The 11,230-nt window shown below is 33.3% G+C and overlaps 1 protein-coding gene across 2 annotated transcripts in view; it reads right to left on the bottom strand.

Moving 5' to 3' along the window:
- Positions 1-3,162: 3,162 nt before the first annotated feature.
- The window catches only part of HIF1A (hypoxia inducible factor 1 subunit alpha), a gene marked incomplete at its 5' end in the record, with an annotated part of 43,777 nt that continues 35,709 nt past the window's right edge, over positions 3,163-11,230 (bottom strand). The window contains 7 exons of one of the 2 annotated variants that reach the window (XM_084241034.1): positions 3,163-3,382; positions 3,860-3,986; positions 4,528-4,648; positions 6,816-7,231; positions 7,352-7,474; positions 9,366-9,652; positions 10,288-10,508. In XM_084241034.1, the coding sequence (XP_084097160.1) occupies positions 3,231-3,382; positions 3,860-3,986; positions 4,528-4,648; positions 6,816-7,231; positions 7,352-7,474; positions 9,366-9,652; positions 10,288-10,508 (1,447 nt within the window). In that variant the 3' untranslated portion in view covers positions 3,163-3,230. The remainder of the gene's footprint in view (positions 3,383-3,859; positions 3,987-4,527; positions 4,649-6,815; positions 7,232-7,351; positions 7,475-9,365; positions 9,653-10,287; positions 10,509-11,230) is intronic. The other variant, XM_084241035.1, reaches the window with a different exon arrangement.

Genomic DNA, 11,230 nt, shown 5'->3' with positions numbered 1-11,230 from the left:
TTTTTAGAGACTTTAAAGAGGCTGTATGGGAAAATTAAGATTTAGAATGGTACTTGTGAGGTTATACAGACTTAAACGAAAAACATGTCTATTATGTCATTAAATTAGACAGCTCTGGGATTCACCTTTCTTGCTTTATGTTTGTTTCATACACCATCTCATTTACATGTGATGGTAATGTGAGGTAATGTCTCCATTACCAGAGACATACTCTCTAGTTCAAACTCCCTAAATAGCATGACAAAACACCACTTTCAATCATTTCCTTTGCCTTGTCATTACTTTTTTAGAACCTTCCCTCAATGTCTTGTATTTCATTTCCTTCAAGGGACACCCACTTTCAGTTCCCACCCCAAATGATTTCTCCTGTTTGCCATTTAAACAGTTAACTCTGGGGACAGGGGTTAAGCCCTGTGAAATTGGCAGCAAGGCAGGGTAGTTAGCACCAAGATTATGGAGCTACCAATGGCCAGTTCAACACTGAACCTTAGGCCAACTCTCTAGAAAGTTTTCTCATCTACAAAATGAGATAAAGGTACTAATTAATTCATAGGGATTTTTTTTTTTTAATGTTATGAGATACATGCAAATGTTGGGCCCAAAAGACTAGCATACAGTAGTACTTGATAGATGTTAAGTTTATCTTAACTCCTAACTTAACTCCTAATCGAAGGGTCATTGTACCTAGTGGTAGCTTCTCAGGGGAATTATTTGTAGCTCCAAAGTTAATAGTAAGCTTTAAAGAAAAAAAGAACAAAATGCACTAAGTTTCAGTACTTTCTTCATATGTGAAAATAATAACTGTGGTCATTATTCAGCAGCACTAAAGAATGGGAAAGTATATGCATGCAAAGGGAAGAAAAGCTAATAAGGGTTACATTTCTTGGAAAAAAGCATTAAGAAAGGGCACAACACTGGGAAGAGCTGGTGGTGCTATTTTGAACAGCTTCAAAGCTCCAGGGGATTTTGTTTTCTGAATGGCCAAGAGGTAGGTGCTGGTTTTCTTCCAGCTCTCCAGACTAAAGCAGCTTTCCTCTCTAAATCATTTCGCGCACAGATCATATTCCTAGACTCCTGCTCATTACATAATCTGACGATTTACTAGTATTTGAAAACTATAAACAAGTTTTCTAAAAGCCAGTTTGCTAATCAAAATGAGCAGAAATTTTAACATTTCGACTTTGGAATAACAAGCAACTACCATTATTCTAAAACACCACCTCTAGGACTATCTTTAATTAAATGCAATTAAATGTAATTAAATGCAAAAGCATTTTGGTCTTAGTATTTGCACTGTACACGTGCCCCCAATATCTTAGACTGAGTCTAGAACTGAAAAAAATTTGTTAGCAAATTTTTGTATACTCATAATAAAAACCTCTTCATTCTAAGATAAAAACAACCACTTAAGATCTGTGGCTTGGCTCCTTTTGTTCAGAAAATTTTGTTGCCATAACCTTAGGCTGTTACATCTAAGACTCTGGTACTATCTATGTAATTGTCCATAAAAATTATCTGCTGCTATCTCTAAGTATATGGATTCATAGTGAGTTTTATATTTTTCATCTTTTTTCATCATGTGCTGATTTAAAAAAAAATAGTTAAGTATTATTTTTGATTAAAAGTACAGCTATTTAATTCAAAAAGACAACATGAATAAAAATTTTAAATATACATTATTATTAAAACAAAGATATTACTGCCTTTAGGGTATATTATGTAAAGTCTTTAAATTTCTTCATCTATGAATGGGAAAAACTAAAATCTTTAGAGGGATTTCTAGTCCTTATAAGATAATTATAATGTTCAGGATTTACTTCATTCATCCCATTCATATTAAATTTTAAGATTTTGTTTTACCAAAAAGGATCAAAAATTTATAAATGACAAGTTTCCTTTCTAAAAGCATACTTTTTTATAGTAGGACATGGTTTTTTTGTCACTACATATTACATTTAGGGACACATTCACATATATTTAGGTGGTGGCAATTAGATAAAATATGTAAATTGTCAATGATTTTATGAGATAAGGTATTGAAGCAAATATTTTAAGCTGATCAAAGGGGACCTGGTCCACAGAAGATGTTTATTTGATATAACAAAACAATACAGTTTAGTGTTAGATCCAACCACAAAAAGCAAAAGGAATGAAAAATTTGTACAATGCACATAGAAAAACAAGATGTTTACTGTGACAACTATATATTTCTAAAATAATGCTTCTAAAATTACTCAATTATTGAAATCTATATGAAAACATAAGGATGTTAATAGCGACAAAGTGCATAAAACCAAACAATCAAATTTTGAGCAAATCAACGTACTAGGCAATTCTGCTAACAAAGCATGATTTTTTTTTTTCATGTTCAGAATCTGCTCAAAACATTTTATACCAACAGGGTGGGCAGAACATTTAGGTTTAATATCAATTACACAATATTAGCATAACTTCCACAACTACAAATAGGGTTTTTTTTTTTTTTTTGAGCTGGCAAAGTGACTACAGAACATCAGATTGTTTCTCTGAATTGAGAATTTTATCCAAATAAATGCCACATACCTTCCAGATATATCTTTCTATATCAATGTAAATGGCTTTACCCATTTAAATAATAAACCATACAAGCATATAAGAATCATTATTATATGATTAACAATGTCATGTTCCAGGTTTAACAATTTCATACGCCAAAAAAAATTTCTTCTTAAAAACTAGTTTTATAAATGCAGAATATATTGCATGAGTAACTGCTGGTATTTTTTAAGAAAATATATTGTGCAATTGTGGCTACCATGTACTGCTGGCAAATCATTGTTTATGTAAAATGTGAAAAACTGAGTAAAAATTTTTCAAACTGATCATGATGAAAGGTTACTGCCTTCTTTAAAAAATTATATTGGCATTTTATTAAAAATAATCCAATAATGGAAAAACTCCCTAGCCCAAAATAAATAAATAAAAGGTGCATTTTTAAAATGAAGCTATTGCATTGCGATGGTTTAAATACCAAAGAACTGTGAAAATGTGGTGTCTGTGATCTGGCATTAAAGAACATACTTAAAAAGAGCACTAATGTAAATTAAGTACAAAGGGGATCAAAGTTGAACTAACCAAGTTTGTGCAGTATTGTAGCCAGGCTTCTAAAATTAGATATAGAAAATATAAATAGACTGCTTTAGGTAATGAGCCACCAGTGTCCAAAATAAGGAATGAGATTATGAAAAAGCTCAGTTAACTTGATCCAAAGCTCTGAGTAATTCTTCACCCTGCAGTAGGTTTCTGCTGCCTTGTACAGGAGCATTAACTTCACAATCATAACTGGTCAGCTGTGGTAATCCACTCTCATCCATTGATTGCCCCAGCAGTCTACATGCTAAATCTGAAAAACAAAGAGATGCCAAGTATTCATTCTTCTAGGCAATAAATATTAAATACCCACTATGTGCAAGGTATTAGGGAAAATAAGGCAAACTCTGGAACGGTTTACAGCTATATGCAAAACCACAGCTATGTGAATAAATAAATGCAGTTTAAGTGCTACTATTGCTAAGTCAAAAGTGTTTATAGGATATAGTAAAGGCAGACTCAGTGAAAAATTTGGAAAAAGGCATAAAAATTTACCAATTTCAGCCTCTATTCAAGATAGGTAGCACACAGTCATAGATACAGCAAAGATAATTACTAAAAATATAAGTTCTATCTTGAAACACTATCCCTCTGTTACACCTATTAGATGAAAGAGATTCCTAACTTAGCTAGAATCACTCTTTCATTTGGAGTAAAGCTCCTAAATAAAAAGGTTTGCTATATTTCAGCTGTCTCTGTGGTATTCAAGGAAATAAAAGAATAAACTAACCGGAGGGTATTAAAATAATTGTCTTTTGCTCCACTCCACTCTGTTCACTAGATTTGCATCCTTTAACGCGTTTCCAAGAGAGTGATGTAGTAGTTGCACGATCGTCTGACTGCTGTAATAATGTTCCCTAAAAACAGTTAAAGTTATTTCAATTGACTATGGTGAATTTTCTTAGATTAAAAATTAAAATAAGTGTAGTAATAATAAGTAAACAGTTTTCTTAAGTAAAATACTACTCTCTGTTAAATTCATTCTCTTATGATCAAGTTAGTTAACATTCATGACTAATGTATCTATAAATGCTTTCCAATTAATCTGGTCTGAAAATATCAGAATGAATTATAACAGCCCTGACTTATCCCCCAAAACACGTACTTATGTTAATAAGGGAAATTAAAAGAGAAATAAGACTAGTGACAATACTAGGAGTGTATTAAGGGAAGAACTTCACTTTTTACTCTGTATTATTTAGATTTTTATATATTAAATATATGTATTTATAATAAATAGTATGTACAAATTAAAAACCCAACATGTAACCTGAAAATCTAACTTTAGTAATTGAATGGAAGCAAGGAATTTTGTTTGTGTTTGTGTGTATACATATATAAAATGTATACATACATACAGAAATATAGCACATTAACTAGATTGAAAAGTAAACATACTCTCAAACTTACAATTCCTACTGCTTGAAAAAGTGAACCATCATGTTCTATTTTTCGTTTTCTCTGAGCATTTTGCAAAGCTAGTATCTTTGGATTTAGTTCTTCCTCAGCAACGGTAGTTCTAAAAAAAAAAGTTCAATAAAAATATAGTCATTATTATTTAAAAAAAAATAGCTAGTTCTTAAAACTAGTATTTTAAAACAATGCCTGTTTTCTAACATTACAGAATATAATATACATAAGAGAACTTTCCTAAGCTGCATCACCTTAAAAGCCAAAGGTCAATTTTTAAAACAGAAAATTTCCCAGTTTCATAAAATAGAACTGACATTTGTATAGGTCAAAACCAGATAAATATTGATCTTTCATTCTACTTAAAGCAGTAACATACAGATGTTCTTGGGACTACTGCAATACAAAATTCATTTGATATTTATATAGCATTTTCAGTTTGTAAGACATTTCATTAGTTAATTTTAACCTCCAGTTGAAACCTGTTGGGTAACCTGTTCAAAGTTCTACTAACTGTTGCAGATAGGGAAGATACTCTCTCAGTGACCTTCCCATTTTACCATCAATATTGACATGGCTATGAAACTCAATCTATCCTGCATCTAAAATTAATATTAAATAGTAAGCAACTGTTTCATGAGTCAAGTACACTAATTTTGTTATATCTACATTATCTTTCAAGTACCATAATCACAGTTGATATATGCTCTATTTAATATAGTTAGAATGCCATATATTACTTTTAAACTGTTTTACATTTAGTTTTGTTTTGTATTAAAAATTCTATAGACCTCTAATATATAGATAGGTTTTAAATTCTTACACAAATATCTTACCTTTATAAAGTATAACTCAGTCTAGTATATAAATACTATCTTATTAGCAAACTTTTAATGGTTTATCTTTGCTTTAAAGCTATAGGTAAATCTTCTGGTTTAGTATCGCACTTTGATTTTATAAATCATTACCTAGGGAAGTAGGGGGGCAAAAAGTCTACATAAATTTCCAAAAAGTTAAGTTCATCCTTTAAAGTGTCTAGTGAATGCTATTGATTTTTAGAACTAATGAAAAGAAATTGCTACCGTGATTATTAGATTTTTGTTTTGACACATACAAGGGGACAGCTGTTCAAAAAGCTTTATATCCCACGGTCCTCTATAGCTAATAGTAAACTATAAATTACAGGTTATTGCTATTTATATTACTATATTAATTCATCTGTCCATCTAGTTACCACTTATTGAGCAAGTACTGCATGTTAGATACTGAGTTAAAATGTCCAAGACATGTCATTGCCCTAGGAACTCAGTCTAAAGTCAGTTGGTGACATAGTAAATTTAAAAGTAATATAAAGCACATCTTTGTTAATCTAAAGCATAAAGTTATTTTCTTAGCTCTGTAAAAAGGCCTTTCCCAGAACTCGAGGTCAAAGTAGTAATGCAGGGCAGGAGAAACAGTCATAAACTTTGACTATGGCAATGCTGTTTCCAGTTGATAAGGATATCTGGGCTTAGTATAGGCACCAACAGTAGAGAAGGCATCACTCCTCTTCTCCACACACAGCTACACTGACCACCTAAAATGTGTTTATCTCTAATTTTAGCCTTAGATTTAAAATGCCATGTGCCATTACAGATTACGACCTAAAAATTGGGTGGTCAGATGTCTGTTCCAATGAATTCAGCAGCAGTGTTGTAAATTGTGCTTCGATTCCTATAGTAGCTCTTAACCTAGTTAACTAAGAATATAGCTTATGTTCTATAAAAATGTAATGAAAAATAAAGGCAACTGTAACACAAGTAACCACATAAAATTTAAAAAGAAAGCGTCTACGTATGTATTGAATATTAAGGATTGAAGATTGAAGCTCAATGTAAGGAAAATTGGGAAAGCCCTTACACTGGGAAGAGATCTCCAAGAGATGTAAAAAGTGCGTTAACTAGTCTGATTTAAACAACTGCAAACTGGGGTGATTTTTATACAAAAACGAACTTACTGGTGGTATTTTATTTTTCAAAGCATTATAAAGGCCCTCTGCCTCCTACAGAGGGTAATGATTAGATAGTGGTAATGATTATTAGATAGTGGTAATGATTATTTTGGAAAAAATATACAAGCTAATCTACAAATAATTTCTGGAGTGCCTGCTTTAAGTTCAGAATTTATGTCAATTTCATTTCATAAATTATATTTATATCAGAAAGTCTGCTATAATTTCTCATCAGACACATTTTTCAACAATAAAAACTATAACTTGAAGTGTTACACATAAATACCTTTGACTCAAAGTGACAGATAACACATTAGGGCTTCTTGGATGAGATTTTTCTGTCTGTTCTATGACTCCTTTTCCTGCTCTGTCTGGTGAGGTGGATCGACTTCGAGTTTCACTATATGGTGATGTGGCATTAGTAGTTTCTTTAGAAACGCGGGTAGCCGATGGAGATGCAATCAATATTTTAATGTCTTCCATACCATCTTTTGTCAATGTTTTTAATTCATCAGCGGTGGCAGTGGTAATGGTAATAGTAGGCTCTTGGATTTGGGAAGGCTGGAATACTGGAATTGTGCTTGAATTCTGAGGACTTGTAGAACTGCTTTCCAATGGTGACAACTGATCGAAGGAACGCAACTGGAAATCATCATCCATTGGGATATAGGGTGCTAACATCTCCAAGTCTAAATCAGTATCCTTTAAAACAACAAATATATGAGTTTTTATAGTGGCCATACTTTATAAAAGAAAAACAAGTAAAACCTATTCACTTTGTCTAACAATTAAATACAAAATATAATAAACAAGTTCATATACCTGAGTGGAAAATGGATTCTTTGCTTCTGTGTCTTCAGCAAAAAGTTTCTCTACTAATTCCAACTTGAATTCATTAACCATATCACTATCCACATCAAAAGAATATTCATTGGGACTGGTAGGCTATGAAAGGAATGAAATGTGTTTACTTTTACCTAAAAAAGCTTCCATATGTTTTACTAGTTGTTAGAATTATCAAGCCAGATCTTAGGGAATACATAACAAAGTCCATTTGTTCTAGATAGTTATTTTGAGCTTACACCTGTAAATAATTTTGTCAGTGTATATATTTCTGACTATATATAACATCATTTGTAAAATTAAAAGATGTCCTCATCTGCTTATTCTAAAGAATAAAACTTACCAAATAATTCAACTCTCACATGGTACTTCATTGGTCTACTAAATAGACCACATATATAATGGAATATACCTTTGTACTGACAGGACACACTCCTGATCTACCAAAAAAGTCTCACAGCTGTTCTGGAGGGTAAAGGTAAAGACTGCAGTTCGTTTACTTGCATTCACCTTACTGAATGTATTACTATTTTAGGAGTTCTGAACAAGAATCCTAATAAAAGGGGTCTCCCTGGTGACACAGGGGTTAAAATCTCAGCGCTATCAAGCTATCTTGCAGCCACTGCCACATGAGTTTCATCCCCAACAGGGAGCCAACCCACATGGTGCAGCGGACCTCTCCTGTCTCGCCTGCTGCTCTCCTCAATAGTGTATTTCAGTATTTCTGCCTGTTCTGCTCCCAACTGTCTGGTTAATCCTCTCACCCCCGACACCTCTGGCCTACACCCAGTTCTTATATGCGTAAATAAATAAATGTTAAAAAAAGTAAAAAATTCTAATAAAAATTACTATAGTTAGGTATTCTAAGCATAAACTTCTGCTCTCATGTTAATCTTTTTGCTAGATTTACTTTTCTTAGTTTAAAAAACAAAATGCAGGTCTCCCCGGTGGCGCAGCGGTTGAGCGCTGGGTTGCAAAGCTGCCCACAGCCTCTGCAGTGCCGGTTCGATCCCCAGCTGCTCCCAGCCACCGGAGGAGGGTCCCACATGGCGCGCAGACCTCCTGCCGCCCACTGCTCCCCTCAGCAGTGTACTTCGTCAGTCTGCCTGCTCTACTCTCCGCTCTGACTCTGGTGAATTCTCTCACCCTCCCTGACTGTACCCAATGCTTGTATAAAATAAAAATAAATAAATATTAAAAAAACAAAAACAAAATGCATCAAACATTTTGTGTCAGGAAGGTATACAATTTAATCATTCTAGATTTTTTTTTTAAGATTTATTTATTTATACAAGAACTGGGATACAGTCAGAGGTGCCGGAGGGTGAGAGAATTCACCAGAGACAGAGCAGGGAGAACAGGTAGATGGACCGAAGACACTGGTGAGGGGACCAGCGGGCGAGGCAAGCGAGGTCTGCCCCGCATCATTCTAGATTTTTAAGAGACCTGCATGATGGTACTTTTCATCTTGGTCCAGCCTAGCTTTTTATAGACTTTGTTTGCAAGACAACTGATAGCAAGATAGAACTAGAATTTTAAGAAGATATTACTCTGTATTAAACTTGTAATTTCATGTTACATTTTCCTACAATTTCAAAACAGTGATAGAAACTGAACTAAAAGGGGCAAAGAATTAAAAAGGCCCCTTCCCATGTAAAACTTGTCTGGCTTTTTGCCACTGAACAATTATACAATTCAAATGGTGAGAGCTATTTTAGGCACATATAGTATTGTTTACTGAGGGAAACAACTGATACATAAAGGAACAACAAGTTTTACTTTTTGCTTTATGTTAAGCCAGTTCCTTTCCATATTCTAGCCTTTGAGCATAAAACATGCGCTGTGGTCTAAGTTAGGCTCATAAAAAACTTTTTAAACAATTTTAAATCATGACATGTGGTTCAAATTAAAGTTTGAGTCAAATTTACAAATACATTTCTGAATATTAAACTCTAGAAGTTATCAGTTTTTTTAATTATATCTTGATACCTACCTCAGGTGAACTTTGTCTAGTGCTTCCATCAGAAGGACTGGCTGGCTGATCCTGAATCTGAGGCATGGTAAAAGAAAGTTCCAGCGACTCTGGATTTGGTTCTAATTTCAACGCGACTTCCTGATTGAGTGCAGGGTCAGCACTACTTCGAAGTGGCTTTGGAGATTCAGAAGCAGGTAAGGGAGACATTGCCAAATTTATATTCTGTAATTTTTCATTGGATGAGGGAAGCATTACATCATTATACAATGGTACTTCCTCAAGTTGTTGGTCATCAGTTTCTGTGTCTATAGGTGGGAAAAAAGCCAATTAAAAGATTATCTAGATCTTTATATCCCCCTTTACAAAAGGTTTGTTTACTTCATGCAAACAACAAAAACGGCACCAAATTTTTCTTAATGTGGAAAAAGTACAGATATGATAGAACCATTAAATCTGAGTTATTGTTTCAGCCCACTACTAACAGTTCCTATTACTTTATACAGCACAAAACCCTGAAAATCCAGCCTTTTCAGATCATTTATTCTTAAAATTTAGCCTAGTTAAAAACTAGTTTTTATTTTCAATGTTTGGTATCATAGTGTGGCTGTTTATTTCTCCTTTATTACAATTTAACTGAAACTATGGAGAAAATATGACAGGACATACAAATAGCAGAGCTGAGAAAAATTAAAGTGGAAAGAAGAAATACCTTAAGGGTATTTTGAAGCAAAATTTCTAACAATGTGACAAAAGTAGAAATGTTGAGAAATTATAGGGGTGAAAATATTTAAGCAATTATTTTTAAGATGATGATGAAAAACAAAATATATAAGGCAACAACATCAAATGATTTCCAACAAAATATGGTATAAAAAGTTCAGCTTACAGTAAGCTGATAGCAATAGACATAGTTTAGGCAATTAACAAAATAAATATTCACCATTACTGCCAAAATCTAAAGATATGATTGTGTCTCCAGCAGCTGGGGCCAGTAAAGTTAAAGCATCAGGTTCCTTCTTAAGTTTATCAAAGAGGCTACTTGTATCTTCTGATCCAACTTTGGTGAATATCTGAGTCATTTTCATATCTGAAGATTCAACTGGTTTGAGGATACATTCTGTTTGTTGAAGGGAGAAAATCAAGTCGTGCTGAATAATACCACTGTCAAAAAAGAGAGATTAGCAATTCTTAAATGAGTACTTCACAGGGGAGAGGGGAGGGGGACTATGGAATGCCTTTATCTCTCAAAAAATTTCTGCTTTTTCATAAGGAACATTTTAAGATTTCTTGACGTAAAGACATTATAAAGTCTATGATAAAAGATAATTCAAATATTTGGAACCTTCAGCTATCCCTTTGCACAAAGTACTGGTGACAAAGAAATGTAACCTGAAGGACATAAACAAGAGCCTCACAATTTTTGTGTTCACTCACATATCATAAGTTTGGCACAGAATAACTCTTGGCACTAATATATGAGGCATGACCTAAGGATGGTCCTAGAATATAGATATACATAAATGACCAAGGTATTTCTAAGAAGACTGCCATATTTTCTTTTATGGTAGGAAAATAATATGGTGGCATTACCTATAGGGTAAAGCTGAAGATGATTTATGAACAATAGTTTCAGCTTCATGTTTGGCATAAATATAAATTTCCTTTAATCAACAAATGTATACTAAGTGTCTACTATGTGAAATGAACTGAGAACACAATGATTAGAATACCTAACCCATGCCCTCAAGAAGTTTTAACCCATGTGAAAGCAGGCACGCAAATAATTTTAAAAAACTGATAAATGCTAAATCAGGTTTTCTTCACAGAGAGCTCAACAAATGAAATTTAGGTTCAAGTAGGATTTCCTAGGCATATTGGTGTGG

Source organism: Talpa europaea (genome assembly GCF_964194135.1).
Source record: "Talpa europaea genome assembly, chromosome: 8".
NCBI lineage: Eukaryota > Metazoa > Chordata > Mammalia > Eulipotyphla > Talpidae > Talpa > Talpa europaea.
The sequence above is the reverse complement of the archived record's forward strand: the minus strand, read 5'-3'. Positions and strand labels throughout refer to the sequence as shown.